This window comes from Vanellus vanellus (genome assembly GCF_965231255.1).
Source record: "Vanellus vanellus genome assembly, chromosome: 2".
Taxonomy (NCBI): domain Eukaryota; kingdom Metazoa; phylum Chordata; class Aves; order Charadriiformes; family Charadriidae; genus Vanellus; species Vanellus vanellus.
The window spans coordinates 48,977,830-48,996,373 of NC_138906.1; the positions used below are offsets into that span (position 1 = coordinate 48,977,830).

Here is an 18,544-nt window from a genome sequence, read left to right on the forward strand (position 1 = left end):
AGTAATTCCGGAAGGTAATGGTTCTGCCTAGTGGCTTTGCTGTCCACATGTATATATGGACAAACATACACCTTAAGAGGACTGTTGAAGTGGCAGCTTTTTGAGGGTATGTTTAGATGTAAAGAGGGCTAATGTGCTCCAGATGGTATAGTGATCATAGTAGAAAAGTGTTTCCTGTCTCCCTGCCTGGAAGAAAGGGTTATGTGAAATGTAGGGAGGGAAAGTTATTTGGATACACTTCCTTCTAGTGTGAATACTGTTGCATCACACAGCTAAAAATGCTCTCATCTCTAATTTAAAGCTTCCTAAAGCATTTGCTGCAAGCCTCTTGGATTACATAGGCTCACAAGCACAGTACCTTCATACGCTAATGGCAATAACACAGACTGGGAAAGTAGAGTCCAATCAACATGGAGATCGGTTACGGAGAGTTGAAATGGCCCTGGAGGCTCTGAGAAACGTGATAAAACACAACCCAGGTAGGCTTAAACTTTCCTGATAGGCTTTCTTGTGGACAACCTTAAAAAATGCAGACCTCTGTATTCTTTGTCTTCCATTGAGAAGGAAGCTTGTTTTGCTGGCTAGCAGACTTTAGTATTGTTGATAAGCCATACAGGGTTGCACTTTTTTTCCTGGACAACACTATCAGTAGATGTATTAGTTTTGTGTGAAATCCAAGCCTTATCTATTTTCTTCTCTGAAACGTTGGGTTTTAACTCTAATTCTAGCCTGCTGTTGCCAGGAAGACTTAAACTTCTTGAATGAAACTTTCTGTAATCCTTCAGAGAATCTTTAGCTGACTTTTAAATTTTCTTGCATCAAACAAGCAAAAAAACCAACCAAAGCCCTTTGTCTGAGTACTGCATACTGGTAAATACTTAAACATACTTCAGTGCCTTACTAAAGCAGGAGGAGATGATGTTCTTGAGAGTGGGCAGCTAATACCAGGAAAGATTTATGAGCAGTTATCAATGTACAGACTGGAAAAGCCTGAGACACACGATTATGATGTTTTCCCACTATGTTAGTTCCAAAAGCAACTCGTTACTATCATGGCTTCTGATAATAGCTGGTTAGGTTGTTCTCAGACTGCATTCTCTGTATTTGGCAATTATAACCCTGAAGGCAGCTGTTATTGCTGCAGATACCAACCCTGTTCTGAGCTAGGAGAATCAGAAAGGACAAGTGTATTTGAAGACAAGTACTGATGACCAATGATAAATAAAATACCTGGACTTGCTTAGTTGTTTTGTAAGAATGCAAGTAACTAGGTAGTCCAAGAACTAGCCCAGTTGCTTGCCTTAGAGGGAGGAAGTATCCTCTCCTTTTGAAATACTGTTGACCTGAAACTTTGTGGGAGCTAGATTAATAGACAGGACTTCATAATTTTATAATTCTGGAGCAGCTGCTGTCCTGTAGGACCTGTTATAACTACTGTGGCAGACTATATACAGACATACAGTCTTTAACATCTGTCTATAGTGAAATGTGGGCTTGGGATGACCTTCTATGAATGCTTTGGCTAACATGAAGAGGATAACTAACTTGGTCTCTTGCAGGTTCTGAGTGTGAATGCATAGGTCACTTTAAGTTGATATTCTCCCTTCTGCGTGTTCATGGAGCTGGCCAGGTGCAGCAGCTGGCTCTGGAGGTAAAAAAAACTCAAACCAACCAAAAAAAAAACCCAACCCCAAAAAACCCCCACCACCCAACCAAACTGCTGCCCCCCCCTTCCCCCATCTGGATGCTTTACGTAATCAGTATAAACAAATCTGACTGCATAACTGTTGGATTAGCACCTAAAAAGTATCAAGTTTGGGCTTCCAAGGTGTCAGTTCCTCCTTGCAGGAACAAATGATAGCTTCTTGCCTGTGTCTTTGGCTTCCTTCTTCCCTGGGGTGACAAGACAATTTGGTGGCAGGAATAAACACTGTAAATATTAGCTATATTGGCCAGTGAGGTGACCAACTTCTTCATCATACACTGCATTTTCTGGACAACATTTTAACAGCTAGAATACAATCAAGTGTTGTTTCTGATCTTTTACAGGTAGTGAACATAGTAACAAGTAACCAAGAATGTGTTAACAACATTGCTGAGGCAATGGTTCTTGCTAACTTACTGGCACTCCTGCATTCCTTACCTTCAAGTATGTACCATATAATTCTTAGTCTTGCAAGGAAAAGGGTTTCCAACTCAGAAACTAATGAGACTCCAGCTGGCTGAGCTTACTATGGAGTTTTAGGTTAAAAGAACATTTCAGTGGGGATGATTAAAAAAAAAACATGCTATGTAACCTGTTTGCCTTAAATGTGTGAGCTGAAACACATGAATTGCGGGTATTTGAATTGTGTAGTATTTCATTGACTAATTCTTTTAGGGAATTTAGGTGGTAAACATCTAATTAAGAAGTTATGCTGTACTAAAATGTATGATTGATTTGACATTCCTTAGCTAACTGAATTTAGCCAAAAATCCCTAAGCTTGCAATTGTCATAAGTTTTTATTGCAGTATTGATACAGCTTTCTGTTAAGATCAGTTTAGTTCATCTTTGATAGGTTAATAGTCTATAAGGCACAAAGTTCTTCATGTTTTATTTTGGCAGGTCGGCAACTAGTCCTTGAAACTCTGTATGCTTTGACATCTAGCACAAAAATAATTAAAGAGGCGATGGCAAAAGGTACAGTGCTATATTGAAAGCAAATGTTTCTGCAACACTGGATATAAATACAACAGCCAAATCTTACTCTTCCCTTTAAAACAATCAATTTGGAATTGGTGAATTTATACTACTTGTGACCAGATAAAAATGTGAATGTTTTCCTATCTCTTTGTACAGGTGCTTTAATCTACTTACTAGATATGTTTTGCAACTCAACTCATCCACAGGTCCGAGCCCAAACAGCAGAGCTCTTTGCCAAAATGACTGCAGATAAGCTGGTGGGTCCAAAGGTAAGAATCTTAACAGCTCTTGTTGGAACTCTTGTCTCGATATTACCTGCTTCTGTCTAAAGATGGAACAAAAAACCCTCTTCTGTGACTGTGAATGATAACATTCGTGTGAAGAGCAATCTGGCTTTTTCAGAATAGTTAACTTTTAATCTGTGAGCAGACTTCTCGAAGCAGTTGTATTTATTGTAACAGTTTGGTTTCCATTTGTAATGCCTTTAACATTAGATACCTAGATTTCAGACCTGTTAATGGCTATTGCTATTTAAAATGATAGCACTGTTCTATTTTGTGGTGGTCTTCTAGCAGTTGGCATTATAGCACTACAAATAATTGGACTTCCTGGAGTTCTCTCTTTTTTGCCTGTCAGTTTGTCTTATTTATTTGTCTTGGTGTACTAAATGTCAATTCTGTTCATCCTTTCTAGGTTAGAATTACGCTAATGAAATTTTTACCTGGAGTCTTCATGGATGCCATGAGAGACAACCCTGAAGCTGCTGTTCATATCTTTGAGGGTACTCATGAAAATCCTGAGTTAATTTGGAATGACAACTCCAGGGAGAGAGTATCAACAACAGTTCGAGAAATGATGCTTGAGTATGTGGAGACTTACTGGCTAAGTATTTCCTTAACTGAAACACACTTTTAGTGGCAGTAAACCAGAGCTGCTATAGAAAAACTGTCAGACAGCTCTGCCTGTAAAAGGTAGAATCCTTGTAAGCCAGACTTCAGTGAAAAGAAACTGGTTCGTTGTTTGTATATTGTACCAGTTGCTCGGTGACATGAGTGCAGTTTGTGTACAATCCAGGTATTTGCTCACTGCTATAAGATTTGGGAGGGGGTTACAATGAGGAGAAAATAGGGTTTAGAAACTGGAGCTACTTCACAATGATGGAGGGAGACTGAGGTGTCAAGAAGGGAAGACAACTGCTTCTTTTACTGCTTGTTAAAACTTACTTTCTTTTTAAAGGCACTTTAAACTTCAGAGGGACAACCCTGACACTAACTGGAAGGTAAAAGTATACTGTTTCTGCTTTGAGTGTGTCCAGGGAGGCTATAAGCAAGCTGATAATATATGCATGGATATAACGGTGACAGGCTTTGCTCTCTAAGTACCAACAGGAACTCACTGCTGTGCTAACATAACTGTTTTAATGTTGAATTGATGCTTTTGGTACTTCTTGTACCTTGAAATCAGACACTCAATTATTGACAGTGGTTTTGTCAGTAATACCATGAATTTTCTGATAGTTCAGGTCATTCTAAAACTTATCAAAAATCAGCAACAAAGGAGGATACTAGTTGGCTGGAAAAAGTCATGTCACTTCTTACATAGCTGTAGTAAACTTGTTCTTGGTAAGTGTTGAGGAATGTTAGTAAGCCACTGAGTCTCAAAAATTACTATCCTGAGCCATTCCATCGCACCAGGTCAATCGGTGAGATGTTTCAGTTTGTAGTATTTCACAGTATCTGTGAAAGGCCAGACGTGACTTCCTCCCAACAGTGGTGTATAGTTCAACATTAAAACAACTTGTAAACACATTCGGGATGGCTATTTTGATGCAGGTGTGAACTGGAAACTTCCCTAGGTTGATGGTGAGAAACCTTCCCCTGATGTGTGCAAGAAAGAAAGGAAAGGGTTATTTTATCAGCCTTGGTGCTGGTGCTTCTCCTCAACTAGTCTTTACCACTAGTATAGTTGTAGAGTCAGTTACTTGTGTTCTTTGAAAGAAAAGTCTGCTGTAGTAGTACAGCCTGCGATGTTCTTTCTCCTCTCACTTCTTGCCTCATGTTTCTTTGAGAGTTAAGTGTTTGATCTAGCATAGCTCTGTTTCGGAGAATACAGTTAGTTCAGTGACCCTTACTACTTAAAGTCATGATGTTAGAGAAGCAATTACAGCTCTCAAATACCCTTGCCAATAACTCCTCCTACTTTACAATTCAACAGCTGCCTGAAGACTTTGCTGTGGTGTATGGTGAGGCAGAAGGCGAACTTTCAGTGGGGGGAGTCTTCCTAAGGATTTTTATTGCCCAGCCGGCCTGGGTTTTACGGAAACCAAGAGAATTTCTCATTGCACTGTTGGAAAAGTTTACTGAACTACTGGAGAAAAATAACCCCCATGTAAGATGACTTTTCTGATTCTGCTCTTTGAATTTGCTTAGCAGCCTTAAGCTACTAGTCTTTTAGTATCTGATTAGTATAAATTCTCGCGCTTTCTTCCCAACACGAATGATTTTTTTTTTTTTTTTTTTTTTGCTTGCTTGCTTTCTGACTCTCTGTAAAAGCATGTAGATATGTTTAGGCAACTTCTGAACATGAGTCAGTGGTTTTAAAGTCCCTGAAGCCACAGAACTAGCTTCAGTAAGTCTTAGAGAGATGAGGCGTAACAAATGAAGTGTCTTTAATTATCCCATCATTGACCAGCCTAAGAAAATGGCACTTGTTCTACACTGCCTAAAACTCTTCAGCTCTTGACACTTCTAGTGTCCTTCTGCAACTCTAACTTCCCACTCTGGTGTAAATTATGCGACCTGTACAATGCTGCATGTAAAGATTTGTGTAATGCGGTAGAACTAATGTCTTGCAGTTCAAATGAGAACAACGTTCAAGTCAGTAACTTAATGATACTACTAAAAACTGAATTTTAAAGTGTTCAGACAGATTCTGGGTTAGATTTGCAGGGAGGCATCTAACCTGCGCATTGAATAAACCAGACATCTTTGTAATAAAGATGTGACAGCAGTTTGTAGAGGCATGCAGAACACAGCAAGCGTGGCGAGTGCTGCTGCGCAGACTGCAGAACCCGTTAAGGCATTCAGGTGGTCAGCCTAAACGTCCATGCTATCGTGCTTCCACTGAGCAAGTCAGCACGTGTGCTGCTGTGCACAAAGAGGCTGCAGCCAGACACTGGCTTCTCTAGATACTTGAAACAGCTCAAACTTCTGTGGGATCTGTGTTCATTGGAACTAGTGAATATCTGCTGCTGTTGGAACTGATCACATTCTTCTGAAATTGTTTAAACAAGAAGTTTAAAGCAAAGTGACATGATTAAAGCATTAAGGAAAAAAATCTATAATGCTGAGTAAGTGAGAAATGTTACTATTATGGTGATACATACTGCTTTACTGAGTTATATTTTCTGTTGGTTTTTGGTTTTCTGCAGGGGGAAACTTTAGAAACCATTACCACAGCAACTGTGTGCCTGTTCAGTGCCCAGCCTCAGCTAGCTGATCAAGTTCCTCCGCTTGGTCATCTTCACAAGATAATCCAAGCTATGAATCACAAGAACAATGCCATTCCTAAAAGTGCCATCCGTGTCATGCACATATTGTCTGACAATGAGGTACTGAATCATTTAAGTGCTCAAGGAGAGGAAAAAAAACATTACTGGAGCTATTTGTGTTGTTTAGTAGTGTTCTTAGAAGGGCATTATTCTAATTATAAATAGTGTGTATCAGATAAACAAGGACTTACAGCTTAATTAATAGGGAATTGATAGATTAAAGACACTGAGAAACTTATGGCCTTGGCTGACCACGTCTGCCATAACTGTTAAGCTTAGCATAAACTAAAGTACTCTGGATGTTTCTGTCTCTCTACAGCTTTGTGTTCGAGCAATGGCATCACTAGAGACCATTAGCCCTCTCATGAATGGAATGAAAAAGAGATCGGATATAGTTGGTGTAGCCTGTGAAGCACTTAATCGAATGTTTCAGAAGGAACAAAATGACTTAGTAGCCCAGGTAAGTAGTATGTTCTCAGACTGTAAAAATGTGATATATTTGGGTATCTAAACTGTTCATAAGAACAGAGACACTGTTCAACTTAAGTGTCCAGGAGGCTTCCCAGAAGCCATCTAACTAATGTGCTTTTCATGTTGGGGCAGTCTGAAGTCAGTCCTTTATGCAAAATGCAGACCTGTTCAAGGATGTTACCTGAGCATTGAAGCTTAATGCATAGGATAGTGTTGGCTTGTGTCTGCCGAGAAGGCATAACATAGGAATGCCAGCTAATTTAACTGAGTTTACACTTAGAGCAGAACTGGTGGACAGTGTCTCTGCTTTTGAATGTATTCATAGAACTCAGGAAACACTGACTATCTAAACATACTTGGTAATAGCTGTTGGTGCTTTTGGTTCACACTATCCTAGTAATGTAAAACATCTGTATGGAACTTCTGAGTCCATGTCAAGACAACTTATTTGGGTGTATTTGCAGGCTTTGAAAGCAGATTTGGTCCCTTACCTTCTAAAGCTGCTTGAAGGTATTGGTCTTGAGAACTTGGAGAGCCCATCTGCAACAAAAGCTCAGATTGTTAAAACTCTGAAATCTATGTCTCGCAGCCTGCAGTACGGAGAACAGGTAAGTACTGACTTAACTGGGCTTTGTACACTTAGAAGATCAAACTCTGAACATCCTTTGTTTGATCTTATGGCTGTCACGTGTATCGTTCCACCTAAAACGTTAACATCATGTAACTACAAAGTCGTCATGGGTTGGAATGTCTCAATCTCTTTCTTCTGGAGAAGTCATTGGTTTAATGCATGTGAAAAGCACTAAAGATGGACAAATCCCTAGTGCAGAAATGTTCTGTAAGCTAGTAGGCTTCTACTGACAATTCTTCGGAACTTCTGTTATAGATGTAAATGCCTTTTTTTGTTTCCTGGAATAAATACTATTGTAGACAACTGTAGTGGTGTTATAGATGTATATTCACCTTGGTAAAATTTGTCTCAGTAACTGTGCTAGTTCTTGGTGCCTTTCTCTTACCCTTGTGTTGAAAACTTTCTCAAAGGGAGAGAAACATGGTATTGGTCTTCCCTCTGAGTTGGCCCCTATCTTGCTATAGTACAGGAAAAGTCCTCTTCTACCTAAGCTCTAGATGCATGGCAAGTGGCTTCTTGCAGGGTTGCTTTTCCTTGTTGCCTAACTGGAGACTGAGGGAGAAAGTTAAGCTGCTAAATGACTTTTCTTTATGAGCCTTCTGCGTTGTATTCAGCTGCACAATTCAAACAGAAAAGCAAGTTGCTACTGTCTCCTTGGAAATGTGTGATTCCGTATTGCAGCCTAACCTACAGCCATGCTATTTGGTAATCCCTTCAAAATGGTTTGGTTCTAGAAAAGGAGTTTGTTCCCCCAGATCGTTACAAATGTCACTTGCTCACTGTGTTAATCTCTTCAAATACTGTAGGTAAATGAAATTCTGTCTCGTTCTTCTGTGTGGAGTGCCTTCAAGGATCAGAAACATGACTTGTTCATTTCTGAGACACAAACAGCAGGATACCTCACAGGTTAGCAACCCTTACCTATTTATGTCCTGAATCATACTGAACTGTTACTTAATTGTCAGACTTGATGCTGGAGATAGTGTTTATCCTCAGGATCTAGTGCCATCATGTGGTCTGAACATGCAATGCTGTAAAAGTACAGTAAGTTTTTGAAACACTTAGTAAAAGCCAGACTTTCACGGTCGAGAGTGTATGTCTCTGGATAGTCTTTTCTATATCTACTTCTAAAGTATTACAGCAATGGAATCTGGACACTGGCAAGTCTTGCAAGTATCCTGTAGTGATAAAGCAGAGAGGTAATCAGAATTAATGACTGACAGTAATTTTCCATGTTTTCTCAGGATCAGTCTACTTTAGTTCTAAAACAGAATGTTTTCCAAGGCTGGGGGGGAGTAAACTTTCTTCAAAATCACGTAGACTGTCTGTATTAATTGTCATGTGAATTATGCTGCTTTAGTGTTAGACATGTAGCTGTAATATTGGAACAATTTCAATGTTAATAGCTCGGAGTGTGAAGCCATGTTCCAGTCAGTCCCGGTGCACTGGCAGGGCCCTTCTCTGCTGGGAATGGCTTCATGCCTGTACTTGGAGCTTGCGGCATATACTTGAATGCAGCTGTGGTTTGCCCTGGGTGAGTCCCCTGCTGGTGCCACCAAGACTGAAATGGCACTACAGTGGTGCCACCTCAGTCCAACTAGCTGTGTAGAGGAGCATTCTAGCTATGCATGCTGCATGCATTCAAAGGACAGCAACTAACGTGAACTTCCTTGCTGGTAATGGCATGATGTGGACACAATCCTAGAAGAGTTACATCATAGCAAATAAAATTCTGGTTCTTCTGCCATGCAGCACTTGATAGTCATATCTTTAATGACCACATTCTGCTGTATCACAGTCCAAAGCTTCGCTCTCACAGATTACTTGCTGTATCTGAAAATATTTCATGTAATGACATTGTAGCAAACTTTGCCTAAAGCAACACATGATGCAAACTTCTGACCCATCAATAGCCATCAAATAAACAATCATTTGGACTTAAAAATTTAGCCTCCCGGGTAAGATTTTAAAGTTCTTTGTGACAAGTCAGTATGAACACTTCCATGTGCCGCATGGAACTTGCTCATCTAACCCAATATAGGAAACTTGGTAAAGCTTTTGAGCGTAACTGAATTAATGAGGTATAAATCAGATGGCCGCATAGACAGGAAAGTTTTTCTTGCAAGATGTGTTTTGAGAAAGTGAAGCAAGAGCCTTTCAAGCCAGGAATTAGACATTCTAGAAGCAGATGTTTAATATTTTGAGAGAAGGTATATTGCAACACTTGATGCGTTGTGCTTTAGCTCTGAAGAGTTTCCTGTTTATTGCACTGTTTAATGCCACTTTAACAAAGAACACTTGAACACTTGATTCAGTTGGTACCAAACTTTCATGGTACTATAATATACTATAAATTAGAAATAGCCAGCAATCAGCCAGCTTTTAGTTCCTAAGAACTGAAGCTCTAGCAGACATGGTAAGCCTTGAGACTGGGGGCAAAATAGCTATCCCTGTGCTGCATTTAAATTGCCTGATGTTTAAGTGTTTGCAAATGTAGAATGAAGATGCTGTACAAATGCAAAGTATAGATGGAAACCAAACTACAAGCTTTGTTTTTAACCTGCCTTATCTATCTCTTGCTTCAAATTGCTTTGCTATTTGCACTTCCCTTGAAACTTCCCTTGCTTATTTCTCTTCCCTCAGGTGTCTCTTCTCCTTCCCTCCTAACTGGCAGCAGTCCCCTTCACCTGAGAAGTGGGCTTTAGATCTGCTCTGCCAGGCAGCTTGCTAACTTCTGTGTAGCTCTCTAAAGCAGGTAGATACCATCTTGCAAAATGCACGCTGCACTTGCTGCATTCCCAGTAACAGATGCATGTCATGGAACTGTAACAAATGTGTGGTCCCAAACTGCAAAAACACAGATTAAACTTGCTGCCTTCAAGCACGCAGCAGCAGAAAACTAACTGCATTGGCTGATACTACTGCTGGTACTACAGATGAACTTAACTTCTGAAGTGTCTTAGGAATCCTCCATCACTGAAAAGGTTGATGGACAAGAGAACTAGTGGAATTTTTGCACTAGGACATGTAAATGTGTGTCTGGCTCTTGGCAGGTGCCACTGATGGCCTGGCAAAAAAGTCCCCTTCTGAAGCCAGGCAGCTTTTTTTCCAAAGGCACTGCTTCGCTGTCCTGCTTGTGGCAGTGGTGTAGGGCTGTTTGCAAAGAGACAAATAGTACCCTGATGTTCTGGTTCCAGGCTGTAGTGTGAGAAGGGGGAGGGTGGGGCATGAAGGAATAGTAAATTTAGGAGAAATTATTGAGGAAGACTTAAGGGGGGAGAGTAAAGAATCCAACAGAACTTACCGTGTTGAAGATTAGCAGTGTAGGCTGAAGGTCTGATACCAAGTTGATTGCTGCAGGAGGATATTGAGGGTTGGCACTTTTCTACAGTCATTAATTTGAAGAGAGTTGCTGTTGAATCACCTCATGCTCCAACATGAGGTTTTATTGCATTTGTTGAAAGTTTCTGTATGATTAAATTCAAACTCCAGGCAGTGCAAAACTGACTGCCCCTATAGTAAGTGATGGAGAGATTTATTAATGGTAAAGAGTTCTCTATCTCTGATACAGAGCTCGTTTTGCCAGAATGCTGTTACTTTTTCTAACTGAAAGCACGAAGAGCTGCCTAGACAAGTGTAAGGCAGTTCTTCCTTGTCCACATGGCATGGCAGCCTGTCAAGTTTCCTTTAAATACGCAACTGGAAAAACCTTTGTGACACCAAAAGCATAACTGTGGAGCCCAGTAGTGGAACACATAGAATCACAGAATGGTCAGGGTTGGAAGGGACCTCAGGGGATCATCTAGTCCAACCTCCCCGCCAGAGCAGGGTCACCTACAGCAGGTTGCACAGGATGGCATTCAGGCAGGTTTTGAATGTCTCCAGAGTGGGAGACTCCACAACCTCTCTGGGCAGCCTGTGCCAGTGCTCTGCCACCCTCAAGGTAAAGAAGTTCCTCATCATGTTAAGATGGAACTTCCTATGTTCAAGTTTGTGCCCATTACCTCTTGTCCTATCACTGGGCACCACTGAAAAAAGACTGTTCCCATCCCCCTGGCACCCTGCCTATAAGTATTTGTAAGCATTAATAAGATTCCCCCTCAATCTTCTTTTCTCTAGACTAAAAAGACCCAAGTCCCTCAGTCTTTCCTCATAAGAGAGATGTTCTAATCCCCTAATCACCTTTGTAGCCTTTTGCTGGACCCTCTCCAGCAGATGCCTGAACATGCCTGAACTCACTTGACTTCAGCAGCCGGCCCTTTCCTTAAGAGGGGGTGGCCTTCCTCTGCTTGCTGCTGCTTCCATGGTGGAAGGTGAGATGGATAATCCTGGTGGTTGGGGTTCTTTTGTAACCTATTTGTCACATCAGAATAAAAAATGCTGAGCAAGTCTGAGACTGGTCTCCACAAGCAACTCCACTTAGTGGACTAAGATTTCTTAATTCCTAGTGTTCCTAGAGTCCAAAGAATCAAAACGAAAACTCTTAAATGTTCTTGGTTAAGGTGTCTGGTTGATTTGGATGATGTATTTGAGTGTTACCAGAGGGAATAAAGTTGTTCAATCCCTCTTTAGAATCAAAACTAACTGCCAATATTTTGTTTTCTTCCTGAAAGGCCCTGGAGTTGCCGGTTACCTTACTGCAGGGACGACATCATCTGTAATGCCTAATGTACCACCCCCGGTAGACAACGAAGTGGGAGATGTCAGCTAAGGACTGGAAACTCTTGTGAAAGAGACAGAAAGGCAGACTGGCCAGTGACGAGGAAAAGCACTTTCCTCCAACACATTGAAGTGAACTTACTGCCTTTCCAATGTTTAATGACAGTGTTATTCCTTTTTCTATGACTTTTTTTTTTGGTGTTTTTTTTTTTTTTTTTTTAGGGAAAAAGTCAGTGATTCTAACTATCACACTGTAACACAAGAAAGCACTCTGTGGATCAGCTGAAATGGGTACACAAGAATTTTTTTCTTGTTGTATGTAAGCACATTTTGTTCCTTTATATTTGTTTACAAGACTGTGAATCAAACTTTCCTAGTTTTTATATTTTGTGAATTAGCATGACTGGAGTTGAGCTACAGTCTAGAGGAATTGGGCTAAAATCACTTGGACCTCACACCCCCCTTGAAAGGGCATCCCTTCTTTTCCTGGTCTGATGTGATCACTCCCATTGAACATGACTTGCAAAGGGTTTGTCCCTGCACCAGTTCACTGATGTCCTTAATCATTAACATTATCTTCTTCCTGAAATCAAACAGCATTAGACATTCGTATGTATAACTGGCTTGACCAAATTGACAAAGCTTCAGCAAAAAAAAAAACCCTTAAAGTTGACATGTTATGTAAGAAATTAGTGTAATTGTGAAATGTTCTATACATTATCCAGTATATAAAAACTTTCTATATTGAGTGTACATTATACAGATCATTCATATGTACATAAAATTTTAAAATAAAGGGAATTAAGAGCCTTGTTAATGAGATAAAGGTGGTGTTCCTATGTAGCCGTTCTTTGAAGGTGTGGGAAATGAGGGTGGGTAGAGACCTTAATTTGAGTGTGGCTAAATAGGGTTCCTGGGCTTTCTTGCTTGAAGAACACGTTGTGCAGCTTTTGACAGCCTGGAGCAGAACTAAACCACAGTCAGTGGTACAGTGCAGGTTGTGTTGTGTTTGAAACACATTTCAGCCACTGACTTGCTGACATTCTCAACTTCCTAGGAAACATTCTTGGCAGGGAAGCAAGAGGAAACTAAGGTGGATGTAATTATTGCTTTCTCAAGAGGGATGATAATCTTGGTTTTAAGCATAATGAATTGATACAAGGTAAGAAACTTATCCGTGGATAGCTTCCAGCTCTAGGAACTCTGAAACTGTACCACCCTGACTGGAGCAGCCTTTGCTGGGATATCCTTCAGCTGAAGGCTCGACTGTGGGCTCAAGGACAGAAATGGCTGCAGTCTCATCCTGAGGCCTGAGCCAAACAGGGCTATGCTAAGGTGGTTTGTTTGTTCATGCAAAAAGTAAACAAAAAAGTTAACTCTTGATCAACCCTATATGAGTTGAACAGTGATTGTTCTAACTTTATAGGAAGCAGAACTACCCCTGGCACAGTATGCTATGAGCTCCTGGTTCTGTTACTGTATAAACAACTTCTCTTGTAACTAAGTAATATCAAAGAGGATTGTTACAGAAGTAGAGTTGAGGAGCTTGGACCTTTGAGAACTTCACAAAGGTGTATTGGGCATAAGCAGCAGAGCCTGTTTTGGTAGCAGAGGCAGCCAGGAACTGCCCTGTGCCAGTCACTGCTGATTCCAGCCAAAACAACTCTTCAGAAGGGAAGGTGGAACCTCTATGCTTAGACATATTTAAGAAAGGGTGGGAGCAGCTGAGGCCAGGAGGAGGCTTGTGAGGATGTACAAAAGGAGACACAGAAGGAAAGATGTAAGGGAAGACCTATAACCTGTAAGGAAAAATCTGGGGAGATTCATCTGGAGAAACAAAGTGGAGGAGTCAGAAGCAAGGAGTAGCAGGCAAACCACTACACACTGCCCCCAGCCTCATTTGAGGGGAGGTGAGGGAAGGACTGAGGGTAGTGTTAGTGAAAAGGAGGGCAGCTGACAGCAGGAACTGGGAAGAGAGAGGGTTGGATGCGGCTGAGCTTTGGAAAGGGATAAGAAAGGCATTACTTTAAGTGTTTAATTGTCATTTAACCAATAATTAAAAGTTTTTATCCTAGCTTGCAGTGGACTAAATTGGGTGAAACAGCTGAGGCAAAACTGCTCACTTACTGCCTACAATAAAAGGATAAAGAGGGCTATGGCTCAGAGCAAATGAAGCACTTCAGGCCTGTTAGAAAATAGATTTTATTTAGTGTTATGAAGAACCCAGACAAATTCTGGTATTTACTTGGCATTCTGAAAATTTTTAAAAGCAAGCCTCTGATTAATTATAATTACAAATAAAAGTTGAGAGAATATGTATTGCTTTAAGCTAGAATCAGGTTTTTGTATTGATCCAATTTTACCTTAAAGATTATTGCACTGAACAAAACTTTTCCTAAATCTTCCATCCATTTGAGATGGCTTTATGCTGACATTAGATTTTTGCAGTTAGCTTCTTTGACTGGTCAAGCAGTTCCCACCTTGCAATTGTTGAGAGATGAACTTCATCGGGCCCATCTGCCAGGCGCAAGGTCCGTATAAGAGCAAACCTATGTCAGAAGAGCTGAATTAGGGGGAGATTTCCAATCCTGCCACAACAGCAAGCCAGTCTGACCACAGTTTTCTGCACTATTTTTGCTATAGTTGTCCTTTTAACAACAGTCTCTTTGAAAAGAGCTATCACAGGGCATATACTGCAGCAAAATCATCCTGGTGGGATTGAGATGCGTGGGCTGGAAATTCAGAAGGGTTGCTTCTCCCCAAGGCCATAAGGGATAAGACTGAGCTTTAGAAACACATCCTCTGTGCTGCTGATAAGACCTAATTTTAGGTCTGGTGCCAATGCTTGCTTTTTTTATTATTATTATTTTGTAATGGTAAAGCAATGCAATTGCATTGGAATTGAATTGTAAAAGCAATTGTTTTAAATTGTATAGCTTAAAGGCATTAGGCCATTATTTTGGGCTACCTGAGGTGAAACAGCATGTACTGCTGTTGTAAAATTATCTTAAAAAGAACACTTAAAATCTACAGCTAAGTCTCTCTTTACTCACATAGAAGCCAAAGGGAAATCCTGGGAAACTCCAGCTCCACCACACACTTGGATGGCACAGTCAATCACTTTAAGCACAGCTCGAGGGACAACCACTTTGGTCATGGCTACCTGTAGTTAGAAGAGAACTTGCATTACCAGGAATAGTTTCATAAGGAACTGAAAATATTTATCTAACAGTTCTGCTGAAGGCTGGTATCTCAAAGTACATTCCTTCTGCTTTGGATGAGATTATGCTCTGCAGTTCCTGTTCCCTGGGTAAGGTAAAACTGTTTCCAGGAAAGATGATCGCCCAAAACTTATCTCATTGTGTTGAGACAAATGAGCAATATTTGAGCAACTTTAATTTTTAAATACTTTATTAGATTGATCTCAAAGCTTTTACTAAGAACACTTCCCAATTTCATGACAAGCAAAAGCACATCTTAAGGCCATCTTATTTCCAACATGAAGTTGTGCTCTGTGATTAAAAGGATAACTTTTAGCAATACATTTTAGCTTATATTTCAACCAGTTGAATGCACAGATATTGCACCTCAAAGTCCTAGCCTAAAGCTGGCAAAGAAAAATTTACCTCTTTTCTTGCTTTTCTATTGCCTGACATGTCGATCTTGCTGGCTGTTTTTAGCGTAAGCAGTCGAGCCTGTTCTATGCTAAGGCGGCATTCAGCGATCCAGTGGGCAACAACTTCCTGCAGAAACCAAAGCCACCAAGGAGAAAAGTGAGTTAATGCTGCATAGCGTGTCTGGGTAAGCCTGCCCTAAGGAAGGCGCCCCTGTTTCTCAGCATGTGCATGTTCATTTGGAGACCCTCTTGTGCAAATTAAAGCTAGTCTGATGCACGTAATCTAATATGAGGAAAAAAACAAAAGCAAACACTTGACTAACAGAAATACTAAAGACGGAGCAGTTCTTTTCCTGATAGGAAAAGGGGAAAAAACTCCTGGTTCTGGCACACTCTCATTTCCTGGTCAGACCCACTGCCTGCTAGCCATTTTCCTAAAGCCCTTCAAAGCCTGTGTTGTACTTCCTGCTTTCCTTTACCTGCTACCAGGGCTCTCAACCTTCTCTCTGTGTAACATGCCCCAGTATATAAAAGCTGGAGCAGGGGGTGAAAGAGGAGAAGAATCAGTTCTGTTTTTCTTAAATTCCTGGTGGTGGTGTGTTACACACACAGGCAAGCAGCTGCAAGGTGGTGCCTGCTGCATCTCTCTGTTCACATTGTTTGGATCAAGGGAGCTACTAATTTATCATCAGAGTTACAGTCTTGGAAGCCCTTCCCTGCTCCTCTTAGCTAACTCCCCTCTGCAGCCAACATACCAAAGTAGGAAAAAAAAAATATGTTCATGTGATGCTTGTCAGTGCAAAAGCCATTTGGAGCATGATCTGGCCTCAGGCACGCACTCCTGCCTGGAAAGTGGATGCTGTAGCCTTGGCAGCCACAGGAGGCATGAGCAAACATGCAGCACTCGCTTCAGCCCAAAGTCTGGGGGCTCAGCTTAGCTCATGCCAGCGAAAGTGGTCTGAACCCGGGTGGAGGTGTCCAGACACACTGCTGCTGCCAACAGCTCCTGGGGGTGTAACTAACTGCCATGTGGGTGGTGGTGATGGTCAGCCTCACCTCTTCCCTAGCTATCCCCGAGCTGTGAAGAAGCTAGGCTGGCTATGCAGCTGTTCCCCAGGTCTTGCCCGTGGCTTCATCAAACGTCAGTTTTACTTGAACAAGCTTCTGAGAAATAGAGTACGCCTTATCCAACTCTTAACTAATTCTAGGTTATGGTCGTGAATGGAAGTTTGGCAATGATGTGACTGGAAAATGGATATGTAAGATTATTCCCTCTAGATCTGTACAAACAATTTTCTATAACCTGTGCCAGACACTAACTCAGTTTCCTCTTTCCATTGCTTTTACTTGTTTTTTCCAATAAAGTCATCCTATCTCTTGGATAAGAGTGAGACACACTTAAAATGTGTGCTGATGGTTCCTATAAAAAGCAGACTGTCATCTTTTTATTATTCTAGCAAACTCTCTCTCCAAAACAGTATTTCAATTCCAGAGCAAGGTAAGACCAAAACTCCCAATAGGGCCTTGGTTTGGTCTGTACTTTCACAAGTATGTACTAATTGATCAGAGAAGTAAAATTTTTTAGTCAAATTTAGACCTTTGGGTGTCTCCAGTTATAATGAACAGAAATGTCTAGGTGACAAATTTGATACACAAAGATGGTGAACTCAGATTGTAACTACAGAAACATAAACTGTATGTCTGAAAAAATATGTCTAAACTCATCAGTGAAAGCAGAGAAAAAAATCATGGTGACAAAATCTGTATTCAAATCCAGCAAAGGATATCCAGTTCTTCGCAAGGAAAAAAATAATCTTGTAGGTTATAGTGGAAAATGGGAGCCTCGCAATGGGATTATTTCCTTTGCCACCCAAGGCATTATGAATAGGAATTCAAAGTTAGGACACACCTATTACTGTGTCCATTATTAGTCACACAGTTTTGTGCGGGCTAAACAAGGGGTGACATCTGGAGCATGTGCATTGAGACAAAGAGGGAACATGCTTACGTGGTGATACAGTTTCTTTCCAAAAGTCTCTCTCTGTGCTGAACGCTGGCACATAATCTGTAAAGCAGTTTCCGCAGCACCAAGGGACCTCATGCAGTGATGAATACGGCCCGGCCCAAGCCGACCTTGAGCTATCTCAAAGCCCCTGCCCTCACCTGGTTGGAAAGAAAAACAGGCACGGGCAGACTCCTTGATTCCCTCTTGACATGACCCATGGCTCTAAGCAGAAGCGGCCTCATAGTAGAAGCTGCTTAAAAGTTTATTTTGCAGACCCGTTGCTTGTGTATTCCAACTAGATCTACATTGACACACTCTTAATAATGCTTACAGCACAAATCACACTCTCAGATGGTTTCTGAGAGGGTCTGATTTACCTAATGTAATTTAAGCATCGCTAATCTTACATTGAAAAATACATTTATGAGATTTGGTATGGGAATCTGGGGGAAGACTTTTAGGTTTCCAGGTCCTAGGACTACTCAAGAGAGAAAGCTCTTTCAGCGAAATAAATATAGCAGAGAGGAACTAGAAGAAATCAGGATTTACAGTAAGTGAGAGAAGTAGAGCAAAGTTCTCCCTGCAGAAGGTCACAGTGCTGACCTGCTCATTCTATTTTTTGTTTGTTTTTTTCAGTTCTGCTAAGTCTGCAGGCACCCAGGCTTGGATGGCCATGGACTGCAGCAGAACACTCTTTTTAGAAGTCTGTAAAATCTATGCAAACTGGTTTTGGGGAAAGAATGCCACCGGCAGTTTCTGCTTTGGTCTACTTCAGGGAAGTGATTTTGACAACAGCTACAGCTGCCCTGCTTCCTTCAATCACCTTTCTGCTCTAAACAAGTTACATTCAAGCAGCAGGTAGACAGCTAAAGGAAGAGTGGGCTCCCTCTTATGTGCGTTTGAGCCCCTGGCTCAACTGACCATAGCT

At 41.0% G+C, this 18,544-nt stretch overlaps 2 protein-coding genes across 2 annotated transcripts in view; one reads left to right on the forward strand and one right to left on the reverse strand.

The window, feature by feature from the left end:
• The window catches only part of DNAJC13 (DnaJ heat shock protein family (Hsp40) member C13), a 50,224-nt gene extending 37,422 nt beyond the window's left edge, over positions 1-12,802 (forward strand). The window contains exons 43-55 of the mRNA XM_082499313.1: positions 302-479; positions 1,560-1,651; positions 2,050-2,149; positions 2,607-2,681; positions 2,841-2,953; positions 3,378-3,547; positions 3,921-3,963; positions 4,899-5,072; positions 6,115-6,294; positions 6,554-6,694; positions 7,170-7,313; positions 8,143-8,242; positions 11,950-12,802. Coding sequence (XP_082355439.1) covers positions 302-479; positions 1,560-1,651; positions 2,050-2,149; positions 2,607-2,681; positions 2,841-2,953; positions 3,378-3,547; positions 3,921-3,963; positions 4,899-5,072; positions 6,115-6,294; positions 6,554-6,694; positions 7,170-7,313; positions 8,143-8,242; positions 11,950-12,047 — 1,608 coding nt within the window. The 3' untranslated portion in view covers positions 12,048-12,802. The remainder of the gene's footprint in view (positions 1-301; positions 480-1,559; positions 1,652-2,049; positions 2,150-2,606; positions 2,682-2,840; positions 2,954-3,377; positions 3,548-3,920; positions 3,964-4,898; positions 5,073-6,114; positions 6,295-6,553; positions 6,695-7,169; positions 7,314-8,142; positions 8,243-11,949) is intronic.
• A 1,377-nt stretch (positions 12,803-14,179) lies between these two features.
• Positions 14,180-18,544, reverse strand: part of ACAD11 (acyl-CoA dehydrogenase family member 11) — a gene marked incomplete at its 5' end in the record, with an annotated part of 30,791 nt that continues 26,426 nt past the window's right edge. Inside the window, 4 exons of the mRNA XM_082499651.1 lie at positions 14,180-14,544; positions 15,049-15,158; positions 15,622-15,738; positions 17,620-17,774. Coding sequence (XP_082355777.1) covers positions 14,430-14,544; positions 15,049-15,158; positions 15,622-15,738; positions 17,620-17,774 — 497 coding nt within the window. The 3' untranslated portion in view covers positions 14,180-14,429. The remainder of the gene's footprint in view (positions 14,545-15,048; positions 15,159-15,621; positions 15,739-17,619; positions 17,775-18,544) is intronic.